General features: G+C 42.3%; 1 protein-coding gene across 2 annotated transcripts; it reads right to left on the reverse strand.

Annotated features, from left to right (window-relative positions):
- Positions 1–3161: 3161 nt before the first annotated feature.
- Positions 3162–15083, reverse strand: LOC134457381 (prostaglandin E synthase 3-like). 2 transcript variants are annotated; one of them, XM_063209381.1, is made up of 8 exons: positions 14912–15083; positions 13185–13298; positions 12718–12781; positions 12365–12463; positions 11953–12042; positions 8581–8637; positions 7872–7899; positions 3162–4419 (listed from the first exon to the last, which is right to left on the reverse strand). In XM_063209381.1, the coding sequence occupies exons 1-8, from the start codon at positions 14917–14919 to the stop codon at positions 4400–4402; spliced, it is 480 nt and encodes a 159-aa protein (XP_063065451.1). In that variant the 5' UTR covers positions 14920–15083; the 3' UTR covers positions 3162–4399. The 2 variants fall into 2 exon arrangements, with proteins under 2 accessions (XP_063065451.1, XP_063065450.1); XM_063209380.1 differs by lacking the exon at positions 14912–15083 and adding an exon at positions 14624–14736.
- Positions 15084–17767: the final 2684 nt, after the last annotated feature.

Genomic DNA, 17767 nt, shown 5'->3' on the forward strand with positions numbered 1-17767 from the left:
TTCCAGTCTACTGAGGGTAGACTTTCATTATTAATATTTTTGAAATAATAAAAAACATCAGCACTGCTGTCAGTTATGATGTGTAAAGCTGTCAATTTTCATGTAGTACATTGTGCTGACATGCCGACATGCAATGTGGTTATATACTTTATAGCACAAGTGGGAAGGCGTGGACAGTAAATCATAGAGACTGTCTGACAACTGTGCGTGTAGCTGTAAATCTAGTTTATTGAGTTTCTTCTTTTCCCTCTTCAATGATGACACCATCCTCCCACCACCACCATTCAAACATGAGTGCAAAAGCTCATCCCCCACATCCCTGAGACACTGCCCTTCAAGCCTACTCCTAACCCAGCAGCTGAAATGGCGCACAGAGGTGCATTCCAGGCTGTCCTTTAGTTTAGTTTGGTCTCCTCTCTCTCTCTTGCTCTCTCTCTCTCTCTCTCTCTCTCTCTCTCTCTCTCTCTCTCTCTCTCTCCGAGAGCGATCTGACACAGCCTGCGCCACAGCAGCCGTGGCAGCCACTCCGGCTACTGCGAGTCTGTTCTGTGCAGAATTGATTAGGCAGAGTTTTTTGCATAGCATTGTGCTGGGCTGGCGAGGCCGAATGGCAAGGCTGAGGCCAAATAAGCTCTGGAAAAGCCATGTTTGGAGAGGGAGGGGGGGGGGGGAACGGCGGGCCCGCGCCATTGAGCCCCTCCATTGGAGCATCGCACAGTGCGCACGGGGCTGGCCTGCGCCCGAGCAGCTGAAAGGATAGTGCTGTGCTCGCCCTTTTCTCACAGCCTTTTCAAGAGCCACAACAAAACGCTGGCAGCAACAATTTCTGTTTGCTCTTTTTTCTTCTCTCTCTTTCTTTGATGTATTTGTGTTTGTGTAGCAGTGCAGGACAGGGGTTTGCTTGAGTGTTGAGAGCGCATCGAACAATCTTTCATTAAACAACGAACACACCTCCAGCTCTTCTCTCTTGCGCGCGCTCTCTCTCTCTCGCGCGCGCTCTCTCTCTCTCGCGCTCTTTTTTTAATTCAACAAGTGAGCCGTGCTATCATGCCATCTGGTACGCTCTCCCTGTTGGGGCCCGGTGCTTATAAAGCAGAGCCACTGCTGCACTGGATGTGATTCCCCATAGGAAAGTGGTGTCGCTCATCTTGTCTCTTGAGATATATTTGAACATCTCATATTCATATCAGTCTGTGATCAATTGTTCCTTGATTACTTCTCCTAAGGGCACCTTAGAAGCAAGAGATTCACAAAATTGAGATAGGAAACACAAGACAAAGGAGGTCAAGTTGAGATAAGAAGTTGAGCAGTAGGCCTATTTCAGAAGAATGCACAGATGAGAAAGACAGATAACTGTGCAACTTTCATGAACAGGCAGAGCTTGATTGTCGAGTTTTTCCTCTGAGAGGGAGGAGGCAAAGGCATGCCAGTCAGACATTGGAGTGGGACGATGACTAATAGTGTGCAAATAGGCCTACTCTAGAGGCATAACGATGATGACTTCAAAAACATGGACGTGATTTGTAGGACACACATCTGTTCTGACCGCACAGACTAGGTTTTTGCAACACTCCTCTTGGATTTACAGCAATGGCTGTAATTAAAGAGTGTTTTCTCTTAAGTCACACTTTAAATCTATTAGGGGTTCTGTCATCTGATTTGGCCTATACAGGACAGGTCCATTGAGGAGCAAGGCAGATGAGGCCTAGATTTAACTGGCAGGAGAATTTGTGTGTGTGTGTGTGTGTGTCTGTGTGCAAGCGTGCATGTGTGTGTGCGTGCACATGTGCTTGTGTGTGTGTTGTGGGGTGGATTACAGCTCTCTCCTGGCTTTGCCACAGTGGGTAAGCCTCCCTTTTGTGGGTGTAAACCCAGTGTGCAGCGGTGGCTCATGAAACCCGCTGGCGTGGGGACTTTTCAATCACCCCCTCCCAGACTGCTGACACCTACACTAATTGCAGCTCTTAAAAATAAAGTCCTAACCAGAATCAGGACATGCTTCACAATCAGTCACGCTTTTGAACATTATACTGACTCACTGACTGACAAATCAGTCTGAAAATGGAGTGGATATGTCCAGACACTGTGTTTTCAAAAGAGTAACAGTAGTCTGGTGACGGCTTGAGAAAGAATGCATCATTCATCCATGCATTTACTTATTTTTATTATTTTAATGTATTACTTGGAGTCCCTCTTCCCACGGGCTTCTCTGATATTATGTCTGACGGACTGCTTTTGGATTGCATCTGGACCTGGTTCAAGAAGCCATTTGGGCTTCACGCCAAGACGCCTTATGAAACACAGTGGGAACTAAGAGTTACACGCCACCTTGTGGCCATACTACGCTACAGCAGCTGCAATGGGGAAAAAATATATTTTTACTACAATTTTATGTTTACTCATTTAGTAGATTTAGTAGGCTATGTGTGCAATGAAAGTCATTGCAGGTTAACAAATTATGGGCTGGGAAAAAGTGTCACGGGCAAACTAGCTTTCCCCAACTAAATAAAAGTAGTTTTGGATAAAAAGACGACAGTATGAACATGCCTTGGTAGGCGGTCCTGGTCAGGGCTGCCTGTGGGAGAAATAAGGCCCGGGAACTTTTGGCTTAAAGGGCCCCTCATAAAATAGCGGCACAGAACTGACTCATCGGTGGGCCCCTATTCTGAACATAGGTGCACCATGAGGGTGCGGGGCCCAACAGGAAATGCCTGCTATGCCAAATGGCCAGTCTAGCCCTGTTCCCATCACATATGGACAGGTAGTTGTACAAGAGTAGCAACAGCAGGAAATCTGTGGAGGACTTAAATTCTGTTGCAGACCAGCGGATCCTTATCCATTCCACTATTCAACACTACATGAGGAGTGGGCCACTCACCACTCTAATTACCGTGAATGAACTTCTACCTATTAAATTAATCTACCTATTAAATGAACTTCATCTACAATCTGTACACAAGAGTTTTCACCCTGGCCACTTAAATTCTGGCCCCATATAGGCATTTCGAAGCTGGGAAACGCCGCTTTTTGAATTCTATACATTGCATCAACCAATACTTGGTGCATCTTGAAGTACCTGTGCACTATTGCATTCAAGCATACAATGTTGCATGAAGGGTTGTGCTTCCGTTTCTTTAAAAAAAATAAACAAACAGACCACCTCAGTTTAAGACGTTTATTAGAAATAGGTAGACAAAAAAAATTCTCACTGCATGAACTAAAAGTCTTTAATGGGCCGAGACAGCTCAGCTCAGCACAGGATACAGTAATAAGTGTAATCTTGCTTTGCTCACACTTGCATTGATTGATATTCCGAGTGCAAATACACTTTTGGTCATCTATTGGTATGCCATCCTTTTCTTGTTGTCTTTTTATTTTGTTCTCACCAGCTGCTCGTTGCACGTCTCTAACCATTCGATCCTTAACATATCATGGAAGCAATCAGTGTTTTGATGCCTGCTACACTTTCAGGTGTGTTACGAAAAAAAAGAAAAGAAAAAAGAACAGAGTCATAGCCATTTATAACTTGGAACCATTCAATAGTTTGTACAGACATTTAAGATGCATTTGCAATATATCTGTTATGTACATGGATTTACTTCAAGGGGGGAGAGCACCCCACCGCTTCTCCCCCGTCTTTCAAAAGTGATTCAACTTAGGGTGGTACCAATAGAACCTGACCAACAAACGCACAAATCAAGCAGTTGCATTCATGTCTCTTACGCCACTGGGCAACTGTGGCCATCACGCATACGCATAGACACTGCTGAAGGAAATGTCAGTCTCACTTGCAAGACAAAAAGAACCCTTTCAATTTATAAATTAACAGAAAAACATAATAATTTACATCCTGCACTTGAGTAGTAGGAGGAACAGTGTTGGGAGAGGGCAATTAAAACAAAAAAATAATACTCTCACATCTTCACATTGCCAAACATTTTACTTCATGGTGTGTGGGGCTGACAGAAAGCTAACAGGACACACTCACTGGTAGGGAACAGAGAGAGGATTTACGACAGCCGCATGGGCCCACTGCAACCTTGTTTCTTTCTTTGTCTTTCTGTGTGTTAAAAAAAAATGGACGAGAATTATGACTCCATAACACACCATGGAAACTCAAGAGTTGGTGTGGTACTGAATAGACAGACCCAGGATATGTCCAGACTGCTGAGGCCAGTGGCAAGCTCTGTGCATCTACACGTCCAACAAGACCTGGCCAGCAGATATCTTCACAGAGACTTGGGAGAAGATTTGAAAATAATAATAATAATGATTAAAAAAATGCTGTGGTTTAGTTTGTTTTTAAGTAGCGTCCAATTGAGACCCAAATGTAACCCCTTGGACAACTGACATTATATGAAAATCGTTGCTTCCAGGTGCCATGCAGACCTTCTTTCAATCACTCCAGGTCAGGGATCTCTGCAGAGAAATGAACAAGTTATCATTAAAACGCATATGTAATGAAAAACAAACAAGTGAAAAAATAACATTTGATTGTTGCAACTTTTGTTACAATATCAATTTCAGTACTTCCATTACATTTTTTGTACTTACAGGACACGCCATCTACCTTATCACCCCCATCCATTCCTGCTCTCACAGAACATCCAGTCCACTAGGTCCGGTTAGGCTGCCCAGAGGCATTCTGATTGATTTAGCTACCGAAATAGTAAAGGCGCCGACTTTGTAACCGTGGATTTTGAGTTGGATACTCTAGCATCATCGACCACAACTTAACTGCAAAAAATATACAGATCTGAGAAGTGCTTGTACACAACCACTGGTTCAGGCCACGGTCATGTCCCACGTTGACTACTGCAACTCCCTCCTGGCAGGTCGATCTGCTTGTGTTAAAACCACTGCAGATGGTCCAGAATGCGGCGACCGCTGCCCGGATCAAGCACTAGGTAATGACGCTTGCCTACACAACCACTGCAGGAACGGCTCCAGCTTATCTAAACGACATACTAAGACCTTATGTTCCTGGAAGAGAACACTCCTCTAACACAAACTGTCTGGCCCTGCCGCCTGCTCGCTTTCAGCGATCCCAGTTACAGTATTTATCAATTGGTTTTGTACATTTCTCGAATCTCTCTCGCAATTTGCAAAACTAACAAATATTAATTCTCACAACAGCTTTAACAAATGGCAAAACACTGTGGATGACCTGCAAAACCAAGTCTCTTGCTCAAAACCCTTGGTTTGTCTTTCAAAACCAAGTTTTTGGGTCAATGAACGTGTCAGTGCCAGCAGAATGGTTAGTCATTGTGTCATAGTGTATGGAAAAGCTAGTCAAATCGATGTCATGTTGTCAATTGACTAGTACACTCTTGAGGATCTTTTCTGAAGCGAAATGTTGTTAGATTGGATGGGAAATGTTGTAACTTTGACTTTATATTACATTGATCATTGACATTCGGAGTATGAACTATTTATTGACAGGTTTTCTCATTGCAAAATAGAAAAAATAGCCAACTCGGTTGAGGAGTCAAAATGCGCCATCTACCACCCCTTTTCACTTGTCTTGCAGGACCATGTGAAAAAAATATAGAACTGTAAAGCAAAATAAATTGAAATTAATACACTGATACTGTATAAAGTGCACTTACTGTCTTGTGAAATTCTAGGGAAATATTGTAATTTTGCTTGGAGCGTAATTATAAAGGGCACATGAGGCATAGAGTAATGTAATGCAGTACAGTGCCTTTGTTGTATTGCATGCTTGTTTCCTCTTTCCCTTCTACTGCCTTTGATTAGAGATAGTCAATATTTACCTGCGAGCAATTTACCAATTCAGATCACATTTATAGACAAAAATCCAATGGAAATTATACAGTGCTTAACACATTATGACAGCTTGGTAAATCATTTTGCATGTCAAGACTTAAACTATGACCTATGTTTCGGGGGGTGAGATAGTTTTGTGCAATCAGTGACAAAGCTTTTTGAGTGATGTGGCAAAAGCAATTGATAATGTACGAAAAAAACAAGAATTGTGCACAACCATTGCATGGTGGACAAAAGCATTTGCTATATGCTAAAGACTATGAAAAATTGATTTTATCATGTGCACAGGTAACGGCAGGAAGTGACGATTGAACAAAAACTTTTGAGAATTATTATTATGTTGTGAGAAAATGTACAAAACCAATTGAGAAAAACTGTAAGACCGTTTTCTGTCATTGCTCCTCAGTAGTGGAACAGAGGCAGCAAGACTAAGCCCATCTCTTTCAACCTTCAAGAAGCAAGTAAAGACTCGTCTTTTTTATGACTATCTACTACACTAATGCTTGAGCTGCCCCAGTCCCGAGCTAGACTATAATGCCCCCTGCACATTGGGCTCCGGTATACGGATGCGGTACCAGACAGGGCTTATGGGTATTACGAGAGACAAAAGTCACAACTTTTTCCGGGTGGTACTGTCCACTAAGTGGCGCCAACGGAGGAGCGCAGAGGCAGTTAGAATGAATGGGGTCCTATGGAGCTCAACCATGGATGCTGCCGTTGCTTGGGAGCTTTTTCTGAGGTAATGCGGTGTCCACCAGGTGGCATCCACTCCGGAGTTGCGGTCACCGGAGTGCCATGCGTGCAGCCAGCATGTGACATGGTGTGTGATGTTGACTGATTATGTCCTCGATTGCAAGTAACTATGGTTAAAAAGCGTCCACCAAATGCAATGTAATGTAATGCAATGCATGGAGTATTGCACATAAAGACAGCGCTACAGCCTAAATCACTCAAAATGTGAACTGATAAGAAGGATCGGCATGAAAACCCCAGACCACTGTTTCTCCAGGTTGGAAACACCCACTAGTTCTACTTCCTCTTGATATGGCATGCCAGACCCACACTTTATTCTACAACCCCATGCCACTTGGCTGATTAAGTACAGCTCACACAACTAGATACTTAAGACACTTCCTGGACTGGACTGAGAAGCACTACTCATTTACATCAGTCATTTTATGATGGATCAAGCATGTGCAGTCGGTTGCTCGCAGTGACGCTCGTAATTGCCGGCGCGCACCGAGGGCCTTACTTGATGACAGCAAAACTCCTTATCCTTCCGTAGGCCTATGTTTACGAGTAGGCTAGCAAGGCACTGACAAGACATGTTTCGATGCTCCAACCCAGGAGACTTGACGTGACGTGATCAGGAAGTGCATGGTTTGATTCGTCGTTGTAAAACTCAAATACTTTGTTGTGATAAAATTCACAGATGAAATATCCAAATTCTGACTTCGTTGGAGTTTTGACTTTGTAGGTGTCATCTATGTCAGTTCTGTTCATCACATAATTACAGATTGTGCATTATAATGTGTAGATTTAGAATTGATTAAAAAGCATGGGGAGTAAAAACTTGTTTTCATGTGATTTGGGAGTCAATGTGTTAACTACAGTATATTCTGTCCTCCTCTTTCCTAATGGCCATATTGTGTGGTTCTTTGTCTGTGTAGTTTTTCTAAAAGGGAAGATTATTTGACATGTACTTGTTATATGGTTTTGGTCTCATAAATACAGCTTGATGACTCAGTAGAAAATAATTCAGGCGTAAAAAAGGTGAATTATGGCACAAATTAGTTCTCTTTTTATGACTAGTTTCGAATGTAATAATATTTAAGGGCAAAAAAATATCCAACGAGAAAAAAAAAATTGTAGCCAAGTTATTTTTGCCATCTTCATTGAAATCCACTCAGTTTTCACTTGCCCACGATTGCTAACCAGCTGCAGTGCACTGCCACCCCGGACAATTTCAGTCAATGACCCTTCTCATTGGTTTCAAACTTTCTGGCTAAGCAGAGAGTTAGCTTTGCAGCATGCTAAAGCCTGGTGGGAGTAGCAGTAACAGTTTCATGCAAATGTGAACTTACTCTCATCATCGCTATCTGCCGAGTCCTCCTGTAAGGACAGAGAGTTAAAGTTAGCAATGACATCTTACAATACATAACATAATAACACACCTGCATGTTGAGAAGGGCTGAAACTTAACTATCAATAAAATGCATTTAGGGTCATTTCAAGTGAAATCAGACACTTAAGGGTAGCCTGTTTCTCACCAGACCTCTGTGTGAGAGTCTGTAGCTCTGGAGCCCCCTGGTGGAGCTATGCACACACACGGTCTGGGACACTGCAGTTATGCTACATCTTCAGCCAGAAAATTGACGGAGCATTTATTGCTTCAATAATAATGGCAGCTTGCAGGACAGGACAGATTATAGACTACAAGCATATTGACTTTTAGAGATGAACAGAGGACGTTTTTGAAGGAATTTGTTGGTGGTGAGGACGGGCGAATTTGTTGGTGGCAAGGACGGGCAGAATGATTGATAAAGCCATGCCTTCTGAAGGCGAAGCCAACACAGACTCTCCCAGACCTAGTAGTGGAGCTCACAGAGCTGCACAGAACTACACAGGTCTGGCAAGAGCCAGGCAAACTGGGGTCCAACCGACAAATTTAATACAACTTTGTGTGCCTTTTAAGTGGCAAGATAGAATCCCTGAAGGTAGAGCTGTCGGGCCCCAATGTGTCCGATTTCATGTGAAATGACCTATTCATAAAACAATGCCAAGTCATCTCACCTCATCTACAGGGTCCATGTCTGGCATATCGTCCTCCCCACCCATGCTGTTCATCATCTGCAAACACACAACACAACACTCACAGCACACTACTCTTAAAGGGACACTGTGCAGGAAATGCTCAAAAAAGGTACTGCAACTATGCTGCTCATTGAAACTGGGTTGCCTATTGCGAAATTTATGTTTTATAAATATTTTCTAGTATGGCCCAAGTACATTCGGTTTTACAGCTAAAAATGGCTATTTCTGGAAATTCAAAATGGCGGACCATGGAGAAGATCCCTCTTTTCATGTATGAAAAGTGCAATTTTTCCAGTCAGAGAGGAGAGAGGAGGATGGAGGAAGAGGAACGGAGGGAGCGAGAGGGAATAGCAATGTGAATAAGGTTAGACAGATAAGGAGGGGCAATATTGGCGATAGTCTTGAAGGTGTGGAGCAGTATTTTAAAATGAATTCTGAATTTGATAGGGAGCCAGTGGAGATGTTGCAGTGCAGTAATATGGTGACAGGAAGGGGTTTTGGTAATGACGCGAGCAGCTGAGTTCTGGACCAGTTGGAGCTTGTGGAGGGATTTTTGAGGAAGACCAAAGAGTAGAGAATTACAGTAATCTATGCGGGAGGTGACAAGACTGTGTACAAGGATGGATGTAGAATGGGGGGTGAGAGAGGGACGGAGACGGTTAATGTTTTGTCGGTGGAAATAAGCAGACCGTGTGATGTTGTTAATATGGGAGAGGAAGGAGAGTCATCAAGCATGACACCCAAACTTTTAACTTGAGGGGAGGGGGAGACAGGAAAGTTATCAATTGCTTTGGATAAGGTGGATTTGGTGCCTACTAGTAGGACTTCAGTTTTGTTACTATTCAAAAAAATTTTTTGAGGTGAACCAGGATTTGATTTCAGAAAGGCAGGTGGTGAGGGAGGGAGGGGGGAGGGAGAGTGTCAGAGGGTTTGGCAGATAAATAGAGCTGGGTGTCATCAGTATACCTGCCAACCTTTCTTTTTTTTTTGAGTAGCAACTTATCGCGGCGCGGCAATTCACGGCGCAACAAATACCTCCAAGTGAGAAAATGTGTTCTATGCAGCGCAACACTATGACAAAGCAACAGGGCCGCCGGCGGGCCCATCTGAGAGGCAACTTGGTTTTCCATAGCCTGCCCTATGTCAATGGGGAAAATATGGAACACTTCATTCAGGCAGGGGCTGTGGGGGTCCTCCCCCCAAAAATGTAGCTTTTCTAAGATGCAATTTCCTGCATTTTAGCATAACATCCTGTGCATCTGGCAAATAGTTAATTTCACCAGATTCTCTTGCTCTTCGCAGTACTTTGAACGACCATACTTTATTACCTAAATAAGGGAAACTTTCATGGAAGATGTTTTGTTTTTTCACATCATGACACCAATAAATGCTATGATATAGCCTAGTGTGTTGGAATTCAGGCCTCTAAATTAACTTTACTGATCACCAGCCAATATGGCTGTTAATCTTACTAGTCAATACAATCAGTCTTGTTAGTAAGTGGCTAGTAAGTTATCCTATCTACCAGCCAAACAGAGCATTTGACCAGTTGGGGGGTGGAATTGAGTATGACATTGAAGCATTTGCTGTTTTTTTGGCAGTAGAAGGTACATGTAGGGAAATTTATAATTTGATTAGCTACATATAATACATTTCATTTCATTGATTTTTATGAATGACAAAAAGTTGAATTTCAATCCCCCAATATTAATGAATGGTGATGTCACCTACTATGAAGAAGCATCAGCAGATTGTAAAGAAAAAGATAAAGACCGATGTTATCTAGGCTAGGATAATATGAGGTTAATATTATTACCTTGGGGGCTAACATCAAAATTATTCATTCATTCAGTACAAAATCATATCGCACTACTGAGGGGCGGGGGCATGGCTAATGGTCATTGCTCTTGGAACTTCCAGGAACTTTTGAGGGGCATGCACGCAGCATGCTTCTCCCTCATCTGCCACCATGAGTTGGCCATTGTTCACTGTTAGGCACATATATGATGAGAGGAGAATAGATTTTATAGACCATACGTGATTACGGATAGCCGTGGAGTCATGCAAATTTGGTTTGACACGACACCTGTTCACAGGATGCGCCACTATTCAGGGAGAAACGTATTCCTCTGACTTCCGGTGTCATGGTAGGTTACGGGTGTGCTCAGAGCACACGGAGTAGCCAACCGTTAAAACAATCGCTTTATTTTCCAGTTAAAATGATCCGATGCAAAGGGAAACCAATTTTAGTTCGCTGCTAATTTATAGCGCAATAGCCTAATATGGTCAGCCAGTCGACCACATTTTGTCACACGGAAGTAATCTCGTTTTGGTCCAATATTAAAACAAGCATCGACATATTGCTGTCAAAAAGGCAAAACGTTGCATGGACCAATATGTTTAGGATGACAGACCTCGGCCTTTATTTATTTTCATAAGTTGACGAATTCAGCAACTGAACGCAATTCCCAGACGCTACCCTAACCCTGCTAAAAGCCCATTTACCTTTGAAACTGTGATTTTGACAGTGCTCGCTTGTAAAACTCCAGTACCATCAGTACCAAGATGGATAATATATGAGGACAGGAGGAGGACACTTGTGTAAGATATTCTAAGAGTATTTATTATCCAGTCTCTCTGCTTGCTTCCCAGCAAACTTTCTATCGGCAGCTGATGCTTCTACTGGAGCACGCCTCGGAATGTTTGTAGCCGCCGCACAACACATGAAGACCTCTAAACTAGCGCTCTGATTGATCAATATCCCCACACACACACACGTTGGAATGGAATGGAATGGAAATGGAAAGGCCAATGGAAAGGCCAGCGCGAGACAGTTGCAAGCAGACCCATATCTACGGCTGTCTGGTTGCAAATCTACAGAGAAATTTGTAAGGGCTCGTGAAAACACTTTGCTTTCGGTTTTTCTCGTATTTTGAAGTGACGGAGCCGTAGTTTGATGGCAAAATTTGTAGCTGCTACGCAAAATGCGTAATGATCGGCAGGTATGCATCACTATAGCAATGGATATGTATGGCTGTCGAGCAGCCGGAGCCATTACGAGAATGCGAGGGCACAGAGTTAGGCAACATCCACAATAAGCCAGATAAAACATAAATACACATATTCATAGCTAAAACTATCTACGTCCACGCTGCCCCTTTTAAAGATTATTTTCAGAACATCCTGCTATTAGAAAAGCTGGTGTTTTCACACCTCTCTACTTCAGTGTTTTCGTGTTCAAATTTGCTGTATTAATGTGTACGGGAGGAGTAAAAAGATACATTACGATGCGTTTTTCAAATGTGTCCGCCTTAATGCGTATGGGGCCTACATGGGAGTTTAAGATCATACCTCTGAGAAGCGATCGTAGTTAGAGAACTCTTCATCCGAGTCATCCTCCCAGTTTTTCCAGTTGTTGAAGTCCACACCAAGCCAGTTGATCTACAATTGGACACAAATCCTTTTCATTACTTCAAAATTAACTGTGAAGAGGACAGCTGGACAAATGACAATGTCAAAAGAGAACAAAATCCTACAATGCAACAAGAATGACATGTATACAATATATATATGAAAATAAGGTATTGTGCATGTTAAGGACAACAGCTTTGTGTACACCTTGACTGGCTACACTGCCACAAATGCTTCCCATCTCTCTCTCACCAGTTTTCCTGTCTTCATCTTCCCCACCCTGTGTGATTAAAAGGCTAAAAGACCAGACACTTTGTTTTAAGACAATTGACCAAAATGGGGTGACTCTGACCTTCATTTTGTCTTTCGATAGCCTCACCCAAGGCTTCCCCACTTCAACCTTCCGTAAACAACACTTAACGGACCTGTCAGTGCGCTTGTGCTTCGATGCCTGAAAAACAACAAGGCAAATCATTATTAACATTATTATTATTATAATATATACTGTATTTCATTGCTTTTTAATCTTACCTTTTAAAATACTATATATGCATGCATACATAACCAAATTACAATCAATAACATATTCTAAAATATCATATAATTGGGCTAGAATCAAACTTTTATTTCAGCTCAGTGATGCAGGCCAGGCCCTGCTCTTATCTTACAGACAAAAATAACACAACGGTCCATGACTATACTTACACTTGGATCGATGGCCTGGAAGAGATCAATTTCATTTTGGTGCTTAGCATTATCTATTGAACAGCTGTAAAAAAAAAAAAAAAAGGCATGATTATATACCCATTCTGTTAGTTACTAGGCCTACATAACATTGGTGTACATTGGTGTAGTCATGGTTTAACCCAGTGTTTCCCAACCAGGGGTATGCCTATGCGAGAATACTAAAGGGAGTACAGTGTATGTGGAAAATATAACTTTAACAAATGTATGGAATGTAGTTTCATAGGGATAGAGGAAGAGATATAGAGCATATGTCGGGGGGTACTCATGACAAAAAAGATTAGGGGTACAAAACACAAAAAAGGTTGGGAGACATCATTACTGTCATTCAGAGAAAGAACTACATGTGATGTGTTGTGGTACATGCATTCTAAAGTTGGTTAACTTCATTACAATGAATGGGTAAATTAATTTAACCCAGAGCTCACCTAAAATTCAGTTTTGATGACTCGAATTTGACTTGGACATCTTTGCTATCTTCTACACAAAACTCCACAAAGACTTCATCCCTTCGGTCATACCACATAGCTCTGGCTGGCTGCCTGGAGAAGAGGAAGAGAAAGAGAAGAGGAAAAGAAACTTGATGAACAACTCACAGCTTAATTTACGGTAACTTGAATGATAATTGTATGCTGGTTGCGAGACTAAGGTGGAGAATGAAAGTGAAAGTTGCAATTGAAGTTGTCAAGTCATGCACATGGCAGTAGCTAACCAGTCTGGCAGGCCGCAGGTCAGCCTGCATCTTTCACCCAGCGAGACATAGGAACAAATTCTAAACAGACAGGAGCCTGCGCCACTACACAGTCCATAACATTGGTGTGAAATGAAATGGATCTTGGATGCTTGCCCGCCTGCTTTGTGATTTACCATAACTGACCACTGAGAAAAGGACAGGTTGAGGAAAACTGTTAATGTTACCAAGAGAAGAGCTTTCTGAAAGCTCGCTAGAATGACTAAAGCGAGGTGTTAAGTAAGCAAATAATATGGCTCTGACAAGACGTCCAGCCATGCCACAACCATTATGATGCAGGCATGTAGATAACTGTTACTTTTTAATTTTGCATACGAGTCATGACATATCGTTAATCGCAGCATAACGCCGCAAGTCAAGGTCGACAGTAAAAAGGGGGGGGGGATCTCAGAAGTGTTTACCAAATTTCAACCAATCATTAGTAGACTTTAGTCTGTTTATTATCTTTGCATGACAGATGAACGTTTGCCTCAGTATGACGGCATTAACATGACCAAAACCATTACATTCAACGAATTACAAGCCATTTAGATCCAATGTTAGGCCGGGTAAAGTGTCTACCTCCTACGGCGACCAGATGCACAGAAGGAGCCACCTGACAACTACATCGTAGTAAGGCAATTTCGTGTCTGCTCATGAAGAGATTAATAAAAGGAAGGCTTCTTAGTGCTGAACACTACGGTTAGCTTCTCGGTGTCTGACGTTGGCAAGGGCGTTGTTACAACGCTTCTTGATCACTGCATGTAGAAATGAATAAGGTGTGCACGCCTCATAAATGCCAAATGAGTATGACAGTTGCGGAAAACACAGAACATGCCATTCAGTAAGTGGATGTGAATAACTAAACCTCATCTCTTCCTGGTCACTCCCTCCCGTGAAGTTCCTTGACGTTTGCTAGCTTACTAGTTAATGGCTACTACCCACGTGACCAAAGCCAATACACCTTCCAGTTTGGTATAAACAACTCCAATTTCCGTACTTGCCGAATATGTATAAACTCCCAAATAATATGATATTCCCTGAAAGTTCCCATTGAAGGTTAGCAAACGCACTCATCACTGTCCCTAATATTACTGGCAGAGGTAGGGCACGAATTCAGCAAAAAGCTTACGTTACCTGGTGTATTTAGCCATCACTGGCTAATATCAGTAACACTGACGGCCTTGCACATTTGAAAGCTTCTGCATTGCCGAACACCAACATTGATATCTACATGTAACATACACCAGGGGCGCTTGAACCCACGGATGCATAAATAGCAAGCGGTTGCCACTTTTGGGGTTGCTAATTCCACCTGATCATTGCAAACACCCGGACAACACCCGGCATTGGAAGATGTAAGTTAGCCTCAACTGTCAGCTAGCTAGCATCACTTCATTATTCAATGATCTCGAGCCAACTTACATTTCCATCACTTTTCTGTAATCCCAATTCCTTTCTCGGTTGCTGGGGTGTTAGTTGAAACACTCTTCCTTGTATCTGGCTGGGGTGTATTTAAACTGCAAGTGTAGTAGGAGGAAAATGTACCTCGTTAACGTTAAAATGTGAAAACCACCAAGTCACTAGCCTCGCGTGGCTTTCGAGTAGCTCTCGCGTTATGACGCAGATTTGGTCAAAGTCTCGCGCTCGATGTTTCTAGAGCTTCCACAACAACCACATGCTGCAAGGTGCTAAGAGGAGGACAACCATCTATTTCTTCCCCAGTGTAGTTCTACTAATTCTAATAGTAATACTAGTTCTAATGTATTCCCAATATTGTTCAGTATTCGCTCTGCTCAAGTAAATCAATGGTAAGGCGAGTCCCTTGACAGTTGACAAGTAATGCAATGGCAAAAATGGGTAAAACTGCATTGATCTGGTTGTAACAACACAATGTGATCAAAACATTATGGTTATTTGGTTTCCGTGTCATGTTTTTGCTTACATTTCCAGTTACCAACCAAAATAACTCCTTCCTCCTACTCCTACATTTTAACTCCTCTAAAAAGGCATAACACTGCTAAATGATCAATCAAACACATGGCTATTTGGAAAATGATTGGGTGAAGTTTAAACTAAAATGGTGGGGTTGGTCTGGGCATGCTATATGGCAGGGGTCAGGAACCTTTTTGGTGGAGAGAGCGCCAAATTTTTAAAAATAAATTTTCATGAGAGCCATATCATTTTAAAAACACTGAATTAATAAAATATATATCAATAAATAAAAATACTTTTATTTATAAATACAGGACGATTCCATATTTCAAGGGATGGTTGGCAACCCTAGATAAGTAAGAGACATATACAGTTCCCAAAAGAGCCACATGTGGCTCTAGAGCCATAGATTCCTGACCCCTGCTATATGGTCTGTTGGTGATGGACCGGGTGACATGGGCTGCTGTGGGAGACCATGGCCTGTGTGTGTGTGTGTGTTTTTTTTAAAGAGTCGGGGTGGCGGAGGATTGCATGTTAGCTGTGTGCATTGGACTTGGTCAACCATGTGTGTCAGGGTCAGGGAGGAGGCTGCTAGTTGGTGAGGGCTGTAGGGTAGATTGTAGCTTAGATTGTAGCTTATGTGATGTGAAGTGGCACGATGAGGTTGTGTGTGTGTGTGTGTGTGTGTGTGTGTGTGTGTGTGTGTGTGTGTGTGTGTGTGTGTGTGTGTGTGTGTGTGTGTGATGGTGTTAGAAGGCATTCATTCAGTGATGTGGGTGTGGATCATCAGTTGGATATAGGAGAATTTTACCTGAGGCCTAGCTAAATGGCACAAGTCCTTTTTTGAATTATTTATTTTTCTTACAGATGAGTGAGTGAATGTCACAATTACTTCTCATCACTGGCAGTCAGTCCCAGTCAACACGAGCAGAGTCCAGTCAGTTATCATCAACCATGTGCTATGCATGGAAGTGCTGTGGGGAGGGACCCCCTTGTACATTTCAAAGTGGTTCGTGCACCCCCAAGTCACTAGCCTCGTGTGGCTTTCCAGTAGCTCTCGCGTTATGACGCAGCTTTGGTCAAAGTCTCGCGCTCGATATTTCTAGAACCTCCAATGGTCCACATGCAAGGCGCAAGGAATGACAGCCATCTATTTCTTTTCCAGTGTAGTTCCACTTAACTAATGTATCACCAATATTTTTCTGTGTCAAGTAAATCAATGGTAGGGCGAGTCCCTTGACATTTGACAAATAATGCAATGACACCCCTAAGGGAACGTTTTGGTGTGCTGATGGCCACACAAGTATGGCTTCACTGCACAAATTATCACACATTATGCTGAGTCATTTTGGGGAATCCTCATTTACAATGGACCTGATGTGTCTTTCAGTATGCAATTATCCATAAAATTATCCGTTAGTCCTATACTTAATGTTCTTGAATAATGCATAAAAACCCACATATCCGCCATTGCTCTATTCAGTTCTACGCAGCCCAGTTTGGGAAACCCTGTCGTAACCATGTGGTATGCATGGAAGTGCTGTGGGGAGGGGCAGGGGCAAATTGTTTCTGACTTGCCTGTCTTTGTCGCCTCTGTGTTGGTGGCGTGTCAGAGATGTTCCTTAATGAGTCACACACCTTCATGACTACCGGCCGCAGCTCTCCCTTTTCTCCATTTTCTATGTGTACCGGTAGTTCAGTGGTTCTCAAATGTTTGCTGTGGGTACGTCATTTTGGACTAAACAATATTTTCGCCCAGGCAATTTTTTGTTCATTAATATTTCTAGATTTTCCATGAATTTTTTGTTTGCTAATAGGCCTATTGCTAGAAATATACAGGACAGCAAATATATTAACCATACAAGTGAATTAGGCTTACTAACCAAAATATGGAATTATGTTAGATGTTAACCTATGGATTTCCTGTTTTTATGCAATGTGCCTTTTGCCCCCCCACCCTCAGCCCCCCCAGGGTCCTGACTAGGGCGGTCCTAAACGATTAGTTTTCTCCCGATTAATCTAATCAACTATTTTTTTTCGAATAGCCCATTAGTCAAACGATTAATTTTTCAAGTACTCTAGCACTTTAATCTTCAAGGAAATTGGGAAAAAAGAAAGAAACCGTAAAAATGAGGTCCCTGAGCTCACAATGAGCTTTAAATCATGATAGTAGCTTATTTACTCTGAGATACAACGTCCAATTTATACGTGCTGGGCAATTTTAGGTTTCAATAAAGTAATAAAGCATTAGTAAAGTAAGTAAAAAAGCATTGAATTAAATGAAATGATTAGTCGACTATTAGTCGACTATTTATTAGTTGATTAATCGTCCCAGCCCTAGTCCTG

The sequence above is a fragment of the Engraulis encrasicolus genome, chromosome 10 (genome assembly GCF_034702125.1).
Source record: "Engraulis encrasicolus isolate BLACKSEA-1 chromosome 10, IST_EnEncr_1.0, whole genome shotgun sequence".
Lineage (NCBI taxonomy): Eukaryota > Metazoa > Chordata > Actinopteri > Clupeiformes > Engraulidae > Engraulis > Engraulis encrasicolus.

Bases quoted from the DNA above. Each gene is read 5' to 3' on its own strand.
- LOC134457381 (XM_063209380.1), bottom strand. The intron at 12,464-12,717 runs GTAAGTATAGTC...GTTGTTTTTCAG, and splicing joins TCCAGGCCATCGATCCAAGT to GCATCGAAGCACAAGCGCAC. The intron at 12,043-12,364 runs GTCAGAGTCACC...GTCCAATTGTAG, and splicing joins TATCGAAAGACAAAATGAAG to ATCAACTGGCTTGGTGTGGA.